This window comes from Theropithecus gelada, chromosome 1, assembly GCF_003255815.1.
Source record: "Theropithecus gelada isolate Dixy chromosome 1, Tgel_1.0, whole genome shotgun sequence".
Lineage (NCBI taxonomy): Eukaryota > Metazoa > Chordata > Mammalia > Primates > Cercopithecidae > Theropithecus > Theropithecus gelada.
Genome location: NC_037668.1, coordinates 12,185,624 through 12,204,101, shown reverse-complemented (window position 1 = coordinate 12,204,101; position 18,478 = coordinate 12,185,624). Strand labels below are relative to the sequence as shown.

The window sequence follows — 18,478 nt, the reverse complement described above, 5'->3', positions numbered from 1 at the left end:
GTTTTTGTTTACTGTTGTATTCCAAACACCTACAAACAGTGCCCAGTATATACTAGGCCCGCAAATACATATTGGCTGACTGACTGTATGGTTTAGTATCATGTCATAGTATTGAGACTGTAACTTTGGTCTTCTCATTTTCTTCTTTGTATTGTGCATCCTAGACTTAGTTTGGCCTCTCCTTTTGTCCTTGTATACTCAAATAATACTGGATAAGAATTTTGGAGTCTTTTTCAACTCTGAGTCAGTGAATGCCACATACCTTAGTGACTGTATTTAAATGGTTAAGTTACAATTCTTTTCCTGCAAAGGATATTGTAGTCACTGTGAGTATTTTAGTATTATTGTAGGACTCAAGAGGGAATTAAAACTACAAAAATGACTCATCCTGTATGACACAGAAAGAAATGTTTCTTCACAGAGGGAGGAGAAAAATATCTCCAAGAGAGAACTAATAGAATCAAATCAATGAACCATGTCTCATCTTTTTGGATAAGTAACTGTTAATAATCCAGACACTTCATGAACTTTCATTATGTAAAGTCTTCAGTAGAAGCTAAAGGAGGGGCACCAACCACAGTAATTTTAAGAACAAAATGGAGCATGAAAATAAATGATTAAATCATTTACTCCCACTATTTTTGGGTTAGGGCCAATAATGAGGAGAGAAAGAGGTAGACTAGTTTTGTGTTTGTGGCAATTTTAATAAAGTAGCACAAGTAATCAGAAAACAGTAGGCTGTTTTGAATTTACTGGCTGTCCCTTATGAGTTCACAGTTGGATTGGACTGTCCTCAATGTACTTTCTTTTTTTCTTTCTTTCCCACATTTCTTTATTCCTCTGATTTTGTTTAAACTTCATAAAGAGTTCTCTGATCTTTCCTTTCCAAACAATGAAGGTTTATCCTTTGTAAACCACCTCTATACTCCACAGGCTGATGACACAGGCTGATGATATGTGATATCCCTATATCATTAAAGTAAAGCCTAAGCACATTCTGTGGCTTTTGTGTCTACTCTGTTGTTGCTGAGCTTAAGAACTATTAGAAATAATTCCCTCTTGCATTTTCACACATGGGGAATGTGACGTTCTCTTGGGTATTACGCTAATCATATTTTGGCAGGTTTCTCTGGAGCAGATGCAGAAATGATCATACCACTTTCCAGGGTGTATTATTTTAGCTCCTTTGACTTGGGCCCTAAGTCCGTTTTACCTAATGTTCCTGAAAGATGTTCCTGATGTCCGTCACTGTTCTCTCATGCTGGATGTTCTTGCCTATGCTGCCTCCTCAGCTTTCTATCACCCTCTTCCCCTTTTTTATATAGAACTTATTCTTAGTGATTTGTCAAAGACGCCCTATTTCACTGAAATGTCTTCTATATTCCCTACCCTCCAAGTGGATTGGAGACCTTCTAAGGTCTTTTGACATCTGCATATCTCTAGCACAGCACTTATCACGGTGATTATTTATCTGTTCATCTTTCCAAGTAGGCACTCTCATTTTAACTCCCTGCCCTAGTCCCCAGCGTCCCCAGCATAGTGCCTGTCATAAAATGGTGCATCAATGAATACTTGAAAAATGAATGAATTGAACGTGGTAAACAGAGATGAGAATTCCTATATTCTACAATTTTTAAAAATGTACCGAAATTATTGTCTTTGAATCCTCCGATTTATTTCTTTGACTTCTTTGGTGACAACGTTAGAAAAAAGTGGAGGTCAATAGGAAGATATGAAGGGGAGTAGGTGGGAACAGCGAGCCTGTGCAGGTGATGGGGTGGGAGATGCGTGACACAGGCACAGGGGTCAGTGAGTTAATCTGGGCTCATTCAGAGAATGGAAAGTGTATGCCAAGAAAACTGGTTGGATAGGGACAGGTCAGGGATTCCCTCTTGCGTTCTCACACATGGGGGCGTGTGTCATTCTGTTTTCTTTCTTTTTTTTTTTTTTTTGAGACAGAGCCTTGCTCTGTCGCCCAGGCTGGAGTGCAGTGGCACAATCTCAGCTCACTGCAACCTCCACCTCCCGGGTTCAAGCTATTCTCATGTCTCAGCCTCCCAAGTAGCTGGGACTACAGGTGCCTGCCACCACACCTGGCTAATTTTTGTATTTTTAGTAGAGATGGAGTTTCACCATGTTAGTCAGGTTGGCCTTGAGCTCCTGATCTCAGGTGATCCACCCGCCTTGGCCTCTCAAAGTGCTGGGATTCCAGGCATGAGGCACCATGCCCAGCTGCATATGTCATTTTCTTGGGTGTTACACTGATTGTATATTTGCAGGTTTGCTTTTGTGACAGAGTTCTTCTGGGGGAAAAAAAAAAGTATCCTTTTATCTTTTTACCTTTGTCTAGTTCCAGGTATCCCTGTTTTTTTTCTTCACTCTTTTTCCTTGGTCATGGGAGCTTTTCTTGAGGACTTTGAGCCCAGCTTTGGAGAATCCTGGTTGTGTCATCTCATCTCCTTTCTGCTCACTTTTTCTTCTTCTCTACCTAGCCTTTCTACCCTCACACCTCCCAGGGTCTGAAAATGGAAAGATAAGGGTGTTTCCCTGAAAGTTGCTGTTGTGTGTGGGGATGACATGTTCGAAAGACTCTTTTCTGGTCCCTGCCCTCATTGCCATCATTAATCAGTTAAGTGGCCCGTGGTTTTGTAACAGCACAGTCTTAAAATGCTTCTCCCAAGTTTAATTTCTCTCCATTTGACCTTTTAAGGATGTGAATTGGCTTTAAACAGTAGACTCCCTTTAGTATGGCCCTGTGAGCCTCTCGGTGAATCTGCTACACCCATTCCACCCACAGGTCTGGAAACTTGTCTGTTTACCTTTCCCTAAAAACTTAAGATATATTTTTAATAAGTGCCTTGTAACTTTTCATATAGTCTTTCCCCTACTTTGGGTAGACTGTTTCCTACAAGAATTTGGTAGATCTTTCCAAAGAGAATTCCGTATCTCTATTTTTAAAGCATAAATCCTGTCTTAACTTTGGAGGAGAACTGATTTGGCTTGGGTTTTCTCAGACATGGGAACTTTTGACCTAAGTTTGTATTTTACATTGTCAAAAGGGAACTCCGGGATCCCAGAAAATGTATAGACTGCAATTCGGTAAAGTTTCTGGTTCAGTACTTATTCCTACTTACTAGCTATTTAATCTTGGGCAAGTCAGCCATCTGGCTCTCAACTTCCTCATCTGTAACATAAAAGGATTAGAGTAGACAATCTCTAAGGGATGCTGTAATACTACTGACAAATAATAATATTAGCTAATATGTGTAAGGCAGTGTGTTTAGTGCTTTTTCCCTTAATACAATAGCTTTGAGATTTATATACCATATAATAGATTTGAGTTTATATACCATACTTTTTAAAAAAGTACACAATTCAGTGCTTTTAGTAGATTTGTAGATAGGAGTAACCATCACCACAATCAATTATAGAATATTTTTATACATCAAAAGAAACCCTTTATCCATTATCAATTACTCTCCATTCCTCCTAACTCCCTCCCAGCCCTAGGCAACTACTGGTCTACTTTCTGTCTCTATTTGCCTCTTCTGGACATTTCATACAAATGGAAACATGCAGTATGTAGTAATTTCTCACAGTTTCTTTCACTTAGCATGAGGTTTTCAAAGTTCATTGATGTGGTAGCATATATCAGTACTCCATTCCTTTTCATGGCTGAATAATATTTTATCATATAGATTTACCACATTTTATCATTTTATTTATTCGTCATCAGTTGATTGACATTTGAGTTGCTTCTACTTTTTGAGTATTATCAATAATTCTGTTATGAACATTTTTGTATAATTTTTTGGTGGACACATATATTCATATTTCTTGGGTATATACCTAGGAGCAGAATTGCTGCGTCAGATGGTAATGCTGTTTAACCTTTTCAGGAACTGTCAGACTATTCTGAAGTGGGTACGTTATTTTACATTCCAAGCAGCAGTATATGAGAATTCCAGTTTCTCCACATCCTCATCAACACTTGTTATTGTCTGTCTTTTTTATTATATTCATCCATAATGTGAAGTGTGTATCTCATTGTGGTCTTGATTTACATTTCACTGATGGTTGATGATTTGCAACATCTTTTCATATACTTATTAGTCATCATGTATCTTCTTTGGAGAATGTCTGTTCAGATCTTTTACCTACTTTATAATTGGTTTATCTTTTTAATATTGAACTGTAATAGTTTTTAAAAATATATCCTAAATGCAAGTCTCTTATCAGATAATATGATTTGCAGATATTTTCTGTCATTCTGTATGCTGTCTTTTCACTTTCTTGATAATATCCTTTTCAGCCCAAATGTTTTTAACTTCATGAAATACAATTTATTTTTTCTTTTGTTGCTTGTGCTCTCTGTCATATTTGTGAAAAGTTTGCTTGTCCCACATTACGAAGATTTACTATTTGTAAGTGATTTATAATTTTGCCACCTACCTTTAGGTCTGTGATCCATTTTGAGTTAATTTTTATGTGCGAGGAGGGAGTCTAACTTCATTCTCTTGCATGTGGATATTTAGTTGTCCCAGGACCATTTGTTGAATTAAGTGCTGTTTTTATCTAATTCATTTAATCTTTACAAAACCATTTAAGGTAGGTCCTGTTAATTCCCCAAGAAAGTTTAAGTATCTTGCTCATGTTCACCCAGCTATTGCATGGCAATGCTGAGAGTTGAGCCTAGACAGTTTGGCCCCAGAAGCCATGCTTTTAGCCATGAAATAGCTGTCTTACCTACCTCCCCTCTTACCTACCTACCTACCTATTGACAGGGAAGAAGTACCTCAACAATAGTCAATCAGTTGTAAAAAGAAAACACTTTATTTCTTTTCTGTTGTGGTTCTGCTGAAATGCTTCTGCTTTCTTAATTTGTCTGTGGTTGGTGAATTCAGTTAGTTGTAACATTGGCTAGTATAAAGTTAGAGTCACAGTTTCTATTCCTTATAGTTTAGCTACAAGGGCTTTACTACCTCCCTGACACCCTAGTCAACTGTATTTAGTGTTGCTCATCAGAGAGATCGAGTTAGGGAGAGGATGATCATTGACATTTTAGTACACCACCAGACCTGTCAAGTTTAGCAGTTGTAGGCCAGGGCCCCATTTTCCCCAACAATCTAAAACTATGTCTTTAAATTTTCCAAAGAATGTCTTCATCAAGAGCCTCAGACTAGGGGCTGGTCCTATGTTCACTCAAGGACATGTTTTCACAGGTATTATTGGGCAGCAACTCTGAACCTAGTTCTTATTCAAGGACCTAGTAGATCCCATAGATTCTGTAGGGGTGGGCTTCAATGGCTCATCATTTTCTGGCTCATTAGTCTATTTGTAAGACTTATATTTCTGTATGAGTAATATGAAATATGAGTAATATACATTTTTGAAATTTGAGTATATTTTCATAGTCTCTTTCAGGCTTCCTTAGTGATTCATCTGCTTGAATGGACTGAGTACCAAATACTTAGAGAAATATAATTTCCTTCAATAAAGCCTTCAATGATTTCTGTCTTCCCTGGAGTGATTTTTGACTAATGTTTTTGGTCACTCAGTTTATACTTATTTATATGACTGCCATTGTATTAAGAGAAATCAGCCATGTTCCAGTGTAGCAGAGCAGATGTAGAATGTCACAATAACTTATGGTAAGGAATAAAGCAAAGTGTGATTGATGCGTGTCCCACTCACCAGGCTGTAAATGCCACAAAAGCAAGGACTCACTGCTGTATCACCAGTGCCTAATGTAAGGCCCAGTAAGTATTTTGAGTGAGAGAGCGGAACCTTAAGGGATATTTTGAGGAAGCCAAATATGTAATCATACTATATTTCAAATAGGAGAATGTTTATAATAGAAGCTGGTAGTCTTTATTTAATTAGCTCAGGAGTTTGGTAGCAAGGAAAGAGAAAGGAAGAGGCCCAACATATAAACTACAAAGGACCACATGTGGGCAGTTAGAGTGAAGTGTGGTGTACTAGTTTCATTTTTCATAAAAGAAAAAGTCAAGGGGAAGGAAGCAATGCTATAAGTTTAGAGAAGAGGCTGATGAATTTGAAGTGCTGGTAAGCTTAATTAGTAATAATGCCACCCAATTTTCAGATACCTTTTAACATTTGTATAGCACTTAATTCATGATGTGGCACTTATAATTAGAAAGACAGGATAGGCAAGTGGAATTAGCCTCATTTTTTACAGGTGAGGAAGCTGATGTGGCGCTTTAACTTACCATGTACGAATAGCTTGCAGGTGGTGAGATTGGGACTGACCCATGTCTTCATACTTTAAGTTCAGTGTTTTTCCTATATCCTCCTCCACTCCCTTCCCCACCTGGCTTGGAGGCCTCCTAGCAATCATTCAAAGAAAAAAAATAAAAGGAACTTAAAGTTAATTAGGTAATATTTTATCTGTTCTTCCCATTAGTCTGGCATGGAGCTGTGGAAAATCTAATACCCTGTTTTTTCAGAACCCTTGAATATCTCTGTCCCAAGTAGACATTTATCATCCCTGGGATTTTATTTCATGAAAACATTTTGAAATACTTGTGAGGTAACTATGAAGGCATGCCATTGGCACAATGAATCACTTTCACTGTCTAGCTATGCTTGAGGCCAGAGAAGACAAAGAATTGGGGATTTTTCATATGGTGAGTCCTGGGTGAACAGCTGTTGAACTGAAGTCATGAAGTGGGTCTATTCTAATAACCATGTTCTGTGGGAACAGAGCAGGTCATTTCTTCTGTATGAGATTTCACCATTTTGTTTTGTTCTTTATTTACCAGGTTTTGAAGGGAGCACCTGTGAGAGGAATATTGATGACTGCCCTAACCACAGGTGTCAGAATGGAGGGGTTTGTGTGGATGGGGTCAACACTTACAACTGCCGCTGCCCCCCGCAATGGACAGGTATGTACAGTGTGGAGAATCCGCCAGATGGGGTATGGATTGGTGACCAGAGGCAGACTGTTTTTTTAAAATATCAGTAACAAAAATCTTAGGCCTGCTCTGGAACCAGTATGTGAACTGAGCAGGATCTCCATGCTAGATCTTTGCTTATTGTACTGACCTCATACATTCTCCTATGTTCACTCAAAGACATATTTTCACAGGTATTATCAGCAACTCTGAACTCAGCACCATGCTAGATGCTGTGGCAGATATGAGAGAAGAGCATTACTGCTACACTCTAAGCTTATTATCTGGGAAAAGCAGGACATTACCTGGAACGTAGTTGATGCTTAATAAATATTAAAGAGGAAAAATTTCCTGAAATGCTAAAATAAATTGTACAGGCTACAAGAGTTCAGAGCTTATTTGTTCATGGACAGAGATCTGTTCCATCTTAATGTCATGTCCTATAACTAGGCAAAGTGTTGGGCAGGTACTCTTAATGACATTATTTTTATGATATGCATCCTACATTTGTTTTTTTCTTCTATCCCTTTTTGCACACAGGACAAAAATAGATTTTTCTGCCTCTAACATTAGAAGGGTAGTCTTGCTTAATTTTACAGCATCTTGGAAGTTTCTCATGTAGTCTTAGGAAGGTTGAGTGATTTATGCAGACATTTGGTTCTAATTTCTCTTTATATTTGTTTATCTACTGAAAGTAGAGACAATTAAGAACTGATTAAGGGACTAAGAGCTGGGCCTTTTTGAGAGAAATTAATTTAATGTGGAAACCCAAGAGGAAGTTAGTATTATAAGAAAAAATTACAGCACCAGTAGTGGGGCTATCTCCTACAAAGAATCTTAATGTTGAAGTGCAGTCGTTACTACCTGGTATTCTTTAGTGTCTCTGAATTACTTTTCCTTATCTATAGCATCTAATTATTTAGAGTACTCTTTAAAGCTATAGACTATGAATAGAAAAAGATGAAAAGCATTTAAAAACTCAATCACACGACTTCATAGGGAGGCCAAACGTTTCTACTTTTAATCCCCAAACTGTCCCTTTTAATACTTTCCCACCAGGTTTTCCTAGAATTGGGAGTTCCCCTAGAATTTCTTCATGATGTCTTCATCCTAGAACTACACTTTTAGCCCTCTGTACTTTTTGTCACATTCTCTCTTCTAGTTTTTGCCGTTTTTCTGTGGTAGACTTTTCACAGGCCATTTTTTCAACTTAAAAAAATTACTGTAAAGTTATTTACATGACATATAGTAACTGGAAATTTTTTTTTTCTCTTCTTAATGATCCTTACAGTATTGGACAGGATGAGACACTTGTTAAGAACTTGACCACATTCTGATCTCTTCCTTGCTATGTGAGAGTAACTGTGTAGTACTGAGGCTTCTGATGCCAGTGAAGATTAAACAGCATTGTAACATTGTTGCTGGTTTTTATTTGATACCACACTTGGTTTCTTGCTTTGATATTAATTAGGAAGGCCTGCTCTTGGGGAAAACTTTCCCAGTGAAATGATATTTTATTCAAATTTCTTATCCCAGGACATTTAATAAATGCCTCTTTTTGATAGAAGTCTTTATAAGATGTTTCTTTTTTATATTTTCCAAAAAGGGTAGTGGAGATCATGAATAAGTTTAATGTGGCAATTTTATTTCTTTTGATTTGCTGTCTGTCATTTAGAGTGACCTTCAGTTTTTTTGTTATTCATCACAGGTTTTCTTCTTCACTCATACCAATTCTTTGATTCCCAATGAGAAGCCTTGTTTTTGCCCTGCCCATCATCAACAGGATAAAGTCTAAGATCCTTCTCCTGTTATATGAAGCCTTTCACGGCCTCAGCCCTGTCTGCTTCCCCAGTCTCCTCATGCATCGAGCGGCATGCCCTAGCAGTTCTCTGCTCCCAGTTTTCCTGTACATACTGCGTAGTACTTCACATCCTGTGTCTTCATTGACACCATTCCTTTTCTCTAGGGCTTCCTTCTCCACTCCTCCCCCATTTTTCTCATCTTTTTTGGCATGCTTGACTCAGATCAAGTGGTTACCTCCTTCAGGAAGGCTTCTGTGATCTCTCTCCAGGCTGAGCTGAATGTTCTACTCTGGACTCCCTTAGTACCCCCTGTGATAACAGTTACCACGTTTGTATTGATATTATTATATGCTTGATGTGAGGGATGTACCGAGTTATGGGGGCGGTTGGACTATTGATGACAGCAGTTACTAGCACTCCTTACAGACCTTTGTTCTCAGTAGCATGTAGCTGAGCTATTTACCATCCCAGCCCCTATCCCATTGTAAAGAGAAAAGCAGAAGGAAAATTTTGTGTCATAGGGCTTATATTTCTACTGATATTAGATGTATACATTCAGATTAGTATTTTCTGTGTTACATGAATTAAGTGAATGGAGCAGGGATCTAGTAGGAGTTAACTAATGTTTGTTAGCATCCAAATACTGTGCTGATTACGTTTTATCTTGTACAATCTTTGCAGTAACTGTATTAGAGACAGAGTTTAAATATCCTTTTTTCAGATAATGATGCATATTCAAAAGGGTTAAATAATTTGCCCAAGACCTGTAGTGGTTAGGTTAGGGTTTGAATCTAGGCTTGTTGAACTCCAAATCTGTGCTCAAATCTGTGGTCTTTTTTCTATGTAAAATTGATTTTATGAGTTATCTTGTTTTATTTGAAGAACTTTTGGGTTTTCTTAATAGACTGAAAATTTCATTTACAATTTCATTATCCTAAGATTTGGTGATTTACTCCTTGTGTTTTCCCTTTTAGAGAACCTAGCTGGTTACTTTGAGGTTAGAAGTTAACATTATGTAAATGCTTTAGATTCAGTCTGATGCTTTTTCACTACACCTAAGAGACTACTACAACTTTGTTCAGAATTCCTTTTACAACTTCCAGCTGTAGACTTGAAGCATTAACTATTTGGTCTGGCTTTTGACAAAATGGAAAAGGAGGGGTTGGAGTAGTGGGTTGAGGAAATGAAGGAAATGAAGTTGCCAGCTATCTGAAAAAGAATGGGTAGGACTATAGGGCTGAGAAAAGATAGGCATTAATTTTAAATAAATGGAGATTTCGAAATTTGCCATTCTTTTAATGAGAAGAACCTGATAGTTACGGCTTTGTTTTGTAAGTACATATACATAAAAGGCTTGGTCTTTTGTAGCAAGTTCTACACTTCAAGATGAGTAGAATTTTTTCCAGCTCTATTCATGGTTTGATTTAAGATAAATATGTCAGCCTCCTTTTCTCAGAAGCCTTTATTTGCTATTATTTCTTTCTTGGGATATTGAAACAATAAAAAAATGCAATAAAAAGTTTATTTTTTCATTTGTTCTGCAAACAGCTATTATGCTAAACATTCTTTTTTTTTTTTTTTTTTTTTTTTTTTTTTTTGAGACGGAGTCTCGCTCTGTCGCCCAGGCTGGAGTGCAGTGGCGCGATCTCGGCTCACTGCAAGCTCCGCCTCCCGGGTTCACGCCATTCTCCTGCCTCAGCCTCCCGAGTAGCTGGGACTACAGGCGCCCACAACCGCGCCCGGCTAATTTTCTGTATTTTTAGTAGAGACGGGGTTTCACCGTGGTCTCGATCTCCTGACCTTGTGAATATGCTAAACATTCTAAATCCATCCTATTCTGTACGGTGGCCCCTAGTTTCATCTTGCTATTGAGCATCTGAAATATGGCTAATGTGAATTGAGATGTGTTGTAACTGTCAAATAACTGATCTTGAAGACTTAGTATGGCCCGGCACAGTGGCTCATGCCTCTAATCCCAGCACTTTGGGAAGCTGAGATGAATGGATCTCTTGGGCCCAGGAGTTTGAGACCAGCCTTCGTAACAAGGCAAAACCCTGTCTCTACAAAAAATACAAAATTAGCTGGGTGTGGTGGTGTGCACCTGTAGTCCTGGTCACTTGGGAGGCTAATCACGCCACTGCACATTCCACCATGGGGGACAGAGTGAGACTGAGAACCTGTCTCAAAAAAAAAAGAACTTCATATGGAAAAAAGATATCTTTTTAATAATGTTTAAATATTGAGTAGATGCTGAAATAATACATTTTGGTACATTGAATTAAATATTAAAATTAATTTCCCCTATTTCCTTTTTACTATTAAATGTTTTAGTAGCCACTGGAAAATTTGAAGTTATATCTGTGACTCTCATTACATTTCAGTTGGACAGCATTAGTTCAGATACAAAAATGGTCTGTCGGTATTACCATTGCTGCTGCTTTGTGGAAGCATCTGTTCTAGCCCTGAGGTAGAGGAATAGATGGTTTCCCCATGGCCTGTGGGCAGAACTGTGTTATACCCCACTGCAGGCGTTTTTACCTACAGTGGCTGTCTAATTAGTGTTTGTTTGTGCCTTCAAAAACTACCACTCTTGTGAACTAGCTTAAGCTCAGATGGAAAAAAGAAATTGGTCTTCGGGAGTGGGTGTGGGGAGGTGATTTATTTCTTTATAGGAATTGTCTTAGAGGGATAAGCCTGAACACTGGATGTTCCTTTAGGAAATAGAAGTAGACCTGATAGTTGGATGAAGATAGAGCACAAATGTCTTTATTATACTGTATTTGGCCTCAGGCCATCTTATCAGAGAATTTCTGCTCTGGCAGATACCCATTTAAGGAAAAAAAGGTTTTAAAGGGCTCAAAATTTATTAGAGCAGCATAGATTAATGTTTTGTCTACGTAGACTGTTATTTGAATTTTCTTTTTGAAGGTTCATTTCCTTCAGAATTAAAGTTGACCCTTAGCTCAACTCACAAATTCCTCTCTGTGGCTGCTTTTGACTTTGGGCTCACTTCTGGGGCAGATGTGATTTATTTTCTTGTGCTTGTTATTAATCCAGAAATGTAATTTCAGCGTGGGCTTGGAATAGTGCTCTGGGACATGAAGCAGAAGTGAACAATGGAAGTTAGGTGGATATGAGTCAAAGAAAACTGACCACACTTTCTCTCAGCTCTCCTTTAGAGCATGATGAGCCTCAAGAGCTGGGGGTGGTTTCCATTGCTGTCGGTGCTCCCATTTCAGTAAAAATGTTTGGCGTGAGTTGCAAGTACATTCGCCAGAGGTGGCGCATCAGCTCCTCGTGTCTGGGAATGGAGACTTTCCTCATGGTGCTCTTATTCTGAGCTGGATGTTCCTGTCTCAGTCCAGCCTCTAGCTGGGGTGAGTTATTCTCTAGAGTGAGGCTTTTCTCACAACCATTTTTCTACTTTGTTTAAGACTGTAGGGATGGAGCTTTTTGATTGAGAGACTAAACTACTTAAATCTGGGACTGGAAAGGTATTCTCATTTGTATTCTGCATGGAGGAATGGGAAAAAGGTCTCATATTTCAATTTCTCTGCTGTCAACTTGATTGTGAGGACCCTATAATAAGCCTGTTCTCTGAATTCTACCTCCTCACCCCAAATTCAGTTTCCTATCAGTTGGGCAGACTGCCACAGTGCTAACCTGAAGCACCCTTGCCCCAGATGTCCCAGACTTGATTAGTGGCGCTGTTGGTGGAAACAAGGATGAGTAGATAGTCTAGCCCCACATGCAGGAGGTGAGACTGCAGGATCTTTCCTGCCCTACAGTTGGTGACTCAGGGTGTAGCCTTGGCTATGTTACAGGCATGATCCAGTTTAACTTCGTGGCTCTCTAGGCCCCCGTGGAATGGTTGTTAGTAGGTTCAATAATTTATCTCTTGGACCTACTTACAGATATTTATTGAACAACTGCTACACGGAATATATTATGCTAGATAGTGTAAGAGAAACAAAGAAAAAGATTCCTATTTTAAGAGTGGTAAAATTGACTAGGAACACATAAGAAAGTCCACACATAACCACACTAGGAAGTAGAAAGTATGTGTGAATGTGAATTTGAAAGAAACAGTGGTAGGAATTGGGAAGCATCTAAGTACTTGGTGGCGTAAGGAAGGTGATCGAGAAGAGTGAACTTCTGTTTTGAGTCTGAGTAATGGATGGGAACTGTTGACAGAGATGGAGAAATAGGATAGAGATGATGGTAAGTTGGAGATGAGTTTTCCAAGTGAAAAACGTGAGACCCAGGAGCTCAGAATACAGACAGGGACAAGAGACTCAGATTTTGAGTCTTTTGGTTACCATGGAATGTGTCAAGTCTGTGAGGGAAATTGGGTGGAGTGATAAGAACAGAGGATTTGGACCCGAAGTATGAGAAACATCCACCCTTCAGAAAATGGATGAGGAAGGGGATCCAAAGAAGGAAAGTGAGAAAAGGGGAGGTTTGAGAGGTGGGAAGAGAGCTCAGCCATGATAGCATCCTTGAGTCAAAGGATGCAGCCTTAGAAGCTTGCCGTGAACTCAACTCTAAACGCCTCGGTGGCAGCTCCTGTAATATTTCACTACTCTTACTGGGTTATGTGCTCAGCTTGCGTAAGAGACTATCAGTCTCTGGAAGGCAGGAAACTGCTCTTACTTATTTTGACCTTCCCAGGACTGATTTTAACAAACCATGGTTATTAATAAGTGACAACCAGGAGACTCAAATATGAATGATAACCGCAAAATGTTCATTAGAGTATTTGAGTTATTAGAAATTTTCTGAAATACAGTTTTAATACAAACAAGACTAAGAAGCTAGATTGCAGGAAGTTGAAGAAAAAAGTAGGCTTGGGGAAGGAGGAAGGAGCAAAATGGGTTTAGATCACTGTGTAAGATTTTGCACAACTAAAAAGAAAGAGAGAGAGAGACACACACACACAACACAGGGTTATAGGAGGTAGAAACTTTATTCATCTCATTGACCATAGAGCTCAGCTACACTAAGAGCTAAGGCAGCTCAAAGGGCGTTGGCTAATGAAGTGGATTATTGGAAGGGGTTTACTCTTACAGGTTTTAGTGGAGAATACATTAGGTAAGATGTCTACTGGGAATGGGAAAGGAAGAAGATGGGGAAGTTATAGTCAGAGAGTGGAAGTACCAAGTTTGAGATCTTGGACAAGAACAATGAGTGTCTTGTAACAGGAGTGTAGAATGTGAGTGTGCTTGTGATATGGAGTGGATGCAGAGGTCTGTAAGGTTGAGAAAAGTAAGAACCCTTCATTCAGATAACCTTAGTGGTCCTCAACCCAGATATTGATTTCATGTGATACAGGAGAGGAAAGAGCAAGAACGTAAGCCACACACTTGTCATTCTAGGAAGAGGAAATTGGTCCAGGAGAACAACAGACCATGGTGTGATAATTTATATTATACTATGTATTTTTTTTTAATTTTTAAAGGACTTCAATCCATCTATCTAATTTTAATGTCAGAAATTAGAATGTATTTATTGATTTCTTTCTCTTGAAGATGAGGAATTAGCATACTTCCGATATCTTTCATTCACTCCCTAGATTTTATATAAATAATCTGAGTTTCAATATTTATATTATTGTTATCAAATTTATAAACATATGAATATTCTTTAAAATTATTCTTGATATTTACAGTTTTATAACCCAATTTATAATATTTTCGACTTTGTTTTATGTGTTACTTGTGTTGTGCTAACTACTAGTGCAATTATGTCACAGCATTTTCATTTCTGAGTTCCTTATTTTCATTCACATTTTAGCTAAATAAGTATCTTTGAATAATTTTATTTCAGAGGAGTTACATGTTGGACCCATTTGGTTATTCAAAAAATGTCTTTTGATTTAGTTGTCTTCATACACAAGTTGTATCTTGACTAGATATCAAATTCTTGGGTCACGAATTAATCTCATCAAGTTCTTACACATTGTTCCTTTGTGTCTTCCAGTTACTATTCTAGGGAAATGCAATGCCAGTTGAGTGTTTCTTCTTTTTCATACGTAACACTGGGCTCCCTGCTCTCTTTTTCATTTGTTGTACAGTTGTCAGGAAAACCTATTATCTTTGTATTAGATCTTCATTCTTTCGTCTGCAGAGCTAAAGTCTCTCTTGATTTTTAATCTGTTCATTTTTTGTTTTGTGTTCTGTGAGAGCTCTCTTAAGGTTCTTCTTTATAACACTGACTTATACTTCTTCATTGTCAGGTCAGTCCTTTGTAGCCTCTTCTGCCTGCCTCTCAGCCCCTTTGATCAGAGACTAATGTCCTATATTATTTTTTATTTCTTTGTAGAACATAAATATGTCTAAATGTCTTGAGCATACAGAACTAGTTCTTTCTAAATGTATTAGCTGCTGGAAGTGAATAATTTTCCCAGTGTGCTTTTCATCAATATCTTAAGCATTACATTCTCCATGTTTTATGTTGTAGAATCTTTTAATAGGTGCCATGTTGTTTTTTTCCATTTTATTCATTCTGAGCAGAGGAACTGCCTGCCCATAGACAAGGGAGGTGGGTACTCTTTGTATCTCCTCACTCTCAACCTGGCTGCAGCTAGTTTTTCCTCCTGGTGCAGCGAGGGGCTTTTATGTAAACTGGCTCAATAACCCAGCAGCCTAAGGAAGTGGGGAGAGCCAGAGAGTGGGGCCTCCCAGCAGGAGACAGAAGCTTGACACCACTTTATTCTCTGTGGCGGGGGTCAGCTTTCTGAATGCCCCGCACGGGCCCAGCCTCCGTGGCAATCCACACAGTGGCTGAGCCTGGATGCTTTTCAGTGCTGCTGCCTTCGGAATCTGCCCCAGATGCACTGCAGTATTTCTCGTTGCTATAGTGGCCACAGGAGCCTGGACTCTGCAGTGCTTAAGTTTTTGTTGACCTGGAGGGGTGAGGTGGAGTTCAGTCCATTCTCCTCACTGCAGCAGAGTGGACTTTCTGAAACACGCATTGGATCGAGTCATTTCTTTCCTGGAAACACTTCAGTGGGTCCTCCTTGTCTTTGGATTTAGTCCTAAGGCTGTGCATGTAACTCCCTCTCCAGCTACACCTCTCTGCACTCCCCTAATGCATGTCTTATAATTCAACCACAAGAATTTTTTTTCATTGCCTCAAGTGAGCCATGCTGTCTCTTCAACTCAAGCCTATACTTCCTGCCTGAAATACTCCGCACTCCACCCTTTTTCTACACACCCTCTCACACACTTCTCCCCTCTTGCACGCTCCTCCCAGGCCTTCTCTTGAAAGTTTCATTCTCTAGTTCCTCTCTATTCTCCCTGCTCTGTACTCCCAAGGCAATAGGTATCTATGAAAGCACCTATCACTCTGTGTCATCATTGTTTGTTTGTTTATAAATCTGCTATTTGTAAGTTCTGCAGGCAGAAGCCATGGCTGTTTTGTTCACCATTATAATCCCAGTGTGTATAGTCAGAGCCTGGCACATTGTGTTTGTGTACGTGTGTGTGTGTGTATACATATATATTTTTTAGATAACGAATGAATGAATTACAGCATTCAATTTTCCAGTCGTTCCCAGCCCAACCTCATCTCCAAATTCACAGCTCTTCTTACCTTTCTAAGATACTTTAGTATTTTTCTTCAGTGTGCACCAAGTTTGTACTAAATCTGTAAAACTAGACTAATTATATATGAAGACTACATTTGACAATCAATGTAAAGCACTTATTACCACATCTGGAACCTAGAAATAACTCAGTACATATGTTTTTACTGCTGAGGTTAGTAGTGATGTTGGGGAATAAAGAGAAAACCCACCCTTTCTCCCCTAGTTTCTTCTTGGTGGCAGTGTTTGAAAGAGGAAGACTGCAGGAGCTCTACCACAGAGGGCTGACTGGACTGGTGCCTTTAGGGAAAACTCAGGTTTCAGTCAAAGAAGGAAGTTGTGCACCTTAATGTGTAGTTGAAGGATTAGTGTGCAAAGGCAAGGTGAATCTGGGTGTGGTACAAATGAGATGGAGTTTAGTGACACAGGAAGGGGACTGGGATGAGGGGTTTCTGTGTGGACTGGTGGTGTAGACAAGGGTGACAGAAATTTGGGGTAGGAACAGAATAGAGACACTGTTGCTATGAGAGGGGTGAGTTGAAAGATGAATATTATTTTGGGATTAGGGTAACTTAAATAAGAGAACTTTAAGCAGATAAACATTCATTTAAGGAATATTTATTTAAGCTTGGGACTGTGTTGCATGCTGGGGATTCAGTGATGAGGGAAACAGCTCCCCCCGTTTCTTCATGGCACTGACAGTCCAGTGAGAAACACAGGCATAGACAATATAATTCTCTGTAAAATTTTGAACTGAACTAAATGCCTTGTAGGAAACATGGAATGTATCTGGAGAGCATATTAACAAGCAGAACTAATTGTGTTTAGTGACAGGCAAGTAAGGTCTCTTTGAGAAGGTAACATTTTCGACATAGACAATGAGTAGGAGTTGAGGAGAGAGAGGATAAGACTATCCCAGGCACAAGGAATAACATGTGCTAGCCACTGAGGAGGGAAAGAATGTGATCATTTTGAGAAATGAAAAAAGCCCAGCGTGGCTGGAGCTAGTGGTATTTCGTGGTTAGAGCTTAAAGAGATAGGCAGAAAACACAGGGAGGTGTTAGAATTTTATTCTAAATGCAAAGAATTCATCAAAGGATTTGAACAAGTGAGCAGCACAGTCCACTTTACATGTTAAGATCATCCTGGCAACTCATTAGAAAATACATTGGTCGTGGATGCAGGGAAACCAGGCCTTTGAGAAGTCCTGAAAAAGATGATGGTGTCTAGAATTAGCGGAGGAATTTCTTGCGTTTATTCTGTATGAGTATCCTTTCCACAACTACATTATCCCCTTAGTCACATCGATACTCCGAGATCATCCTCTCAGTAGGTAGGGCCTGTAGACAGCAGTGTTTATACAGAATGTTTCACCCAACTTTATTCCCTGCAGGTGATGGGACTCTCAAGCTTGTTCTTTGTTCTTCATCTCCAACTTCAGCAGCGTGATAGAAAGTCTCCTGTGTATAGAGCTGAGGTTTTGTAGGATAGAAGTCACAAGAATGATCTTCTGTGATACAGAAAGAGATGAAACTCCAGAAGTCAGGGGCTTGGGGGACTGCTGGTTGGAAGGATATATTGGAGATGGAGCTCTCTTGACTCAGCCATAGAGGAGAAGGTAGCAGGGTCAGGGCAAGGGCCAGCCAAGCTCATTTTTTATTTGTTCCTGTTGTGGAGATTGTTGTTGCAATGAGAGTTGACCCTTAACAGGACCAGTGATGTGATCAAACTTTTCCCCACAGACTTCACTGTTGAGAGATGACTGGAAAGGGTGAGAGCCGAGTCTCAGCACCTTACTTTTTTCAATTCCTTTCTCTTCTTTTCTTTCTTTCTCTTGTTGTCCACCTCTATTTTTTACCCATCACTTGTAGCTCCAAGTCAAACTAGTGGTTTGTGGGTGGGGCCCTTGCCTTGAGAGAGCCGTAATGAGCTCTTTGTGTCCCCGCGTGTTACAGATCATAAATGCTGACTGTTCTGTGGTCCTTGGCTCACTTGGCTGAAGCGTGGTGCTAATGAGGCCCAGGCCATGGTTTCTATTTCAGCACAGACCTCTTAGGTTCACCCTGTTATATTTACTGCCACAGCCTGTGCCCATAATTTTTGTTTTTGTTTTTGTTTTTTTTGAGATGGAGTCTCATTCTGTCGCCAGACTGGAGTGCAGTGGTGTGATCTCAGCT

General features: G+C 39.3%; 1 protein-coding gene across 1 annotated transcript in view; it reads left to right on the top strand.

The window, feature by feature from the left end:
• The window catches only part of NOTCH2 (notch 2), a 166,621-nt gene that overhangs the window by 84,330 nt on the left and 63,813 nt on the right, over nucleotides 1-18,478 (top strand). The window contains exon 5 of the mRNA XM_025375100.1: nucleotides 6,783-6,905. Coding sequence (XP_025230885.1) covers nucleotides 6,783-6,905 — 123 coding nt within the window. The remainder of the gene's footprint in view (nucleotides 1-6,782; nucleotides 6,906-18,478) is intronic.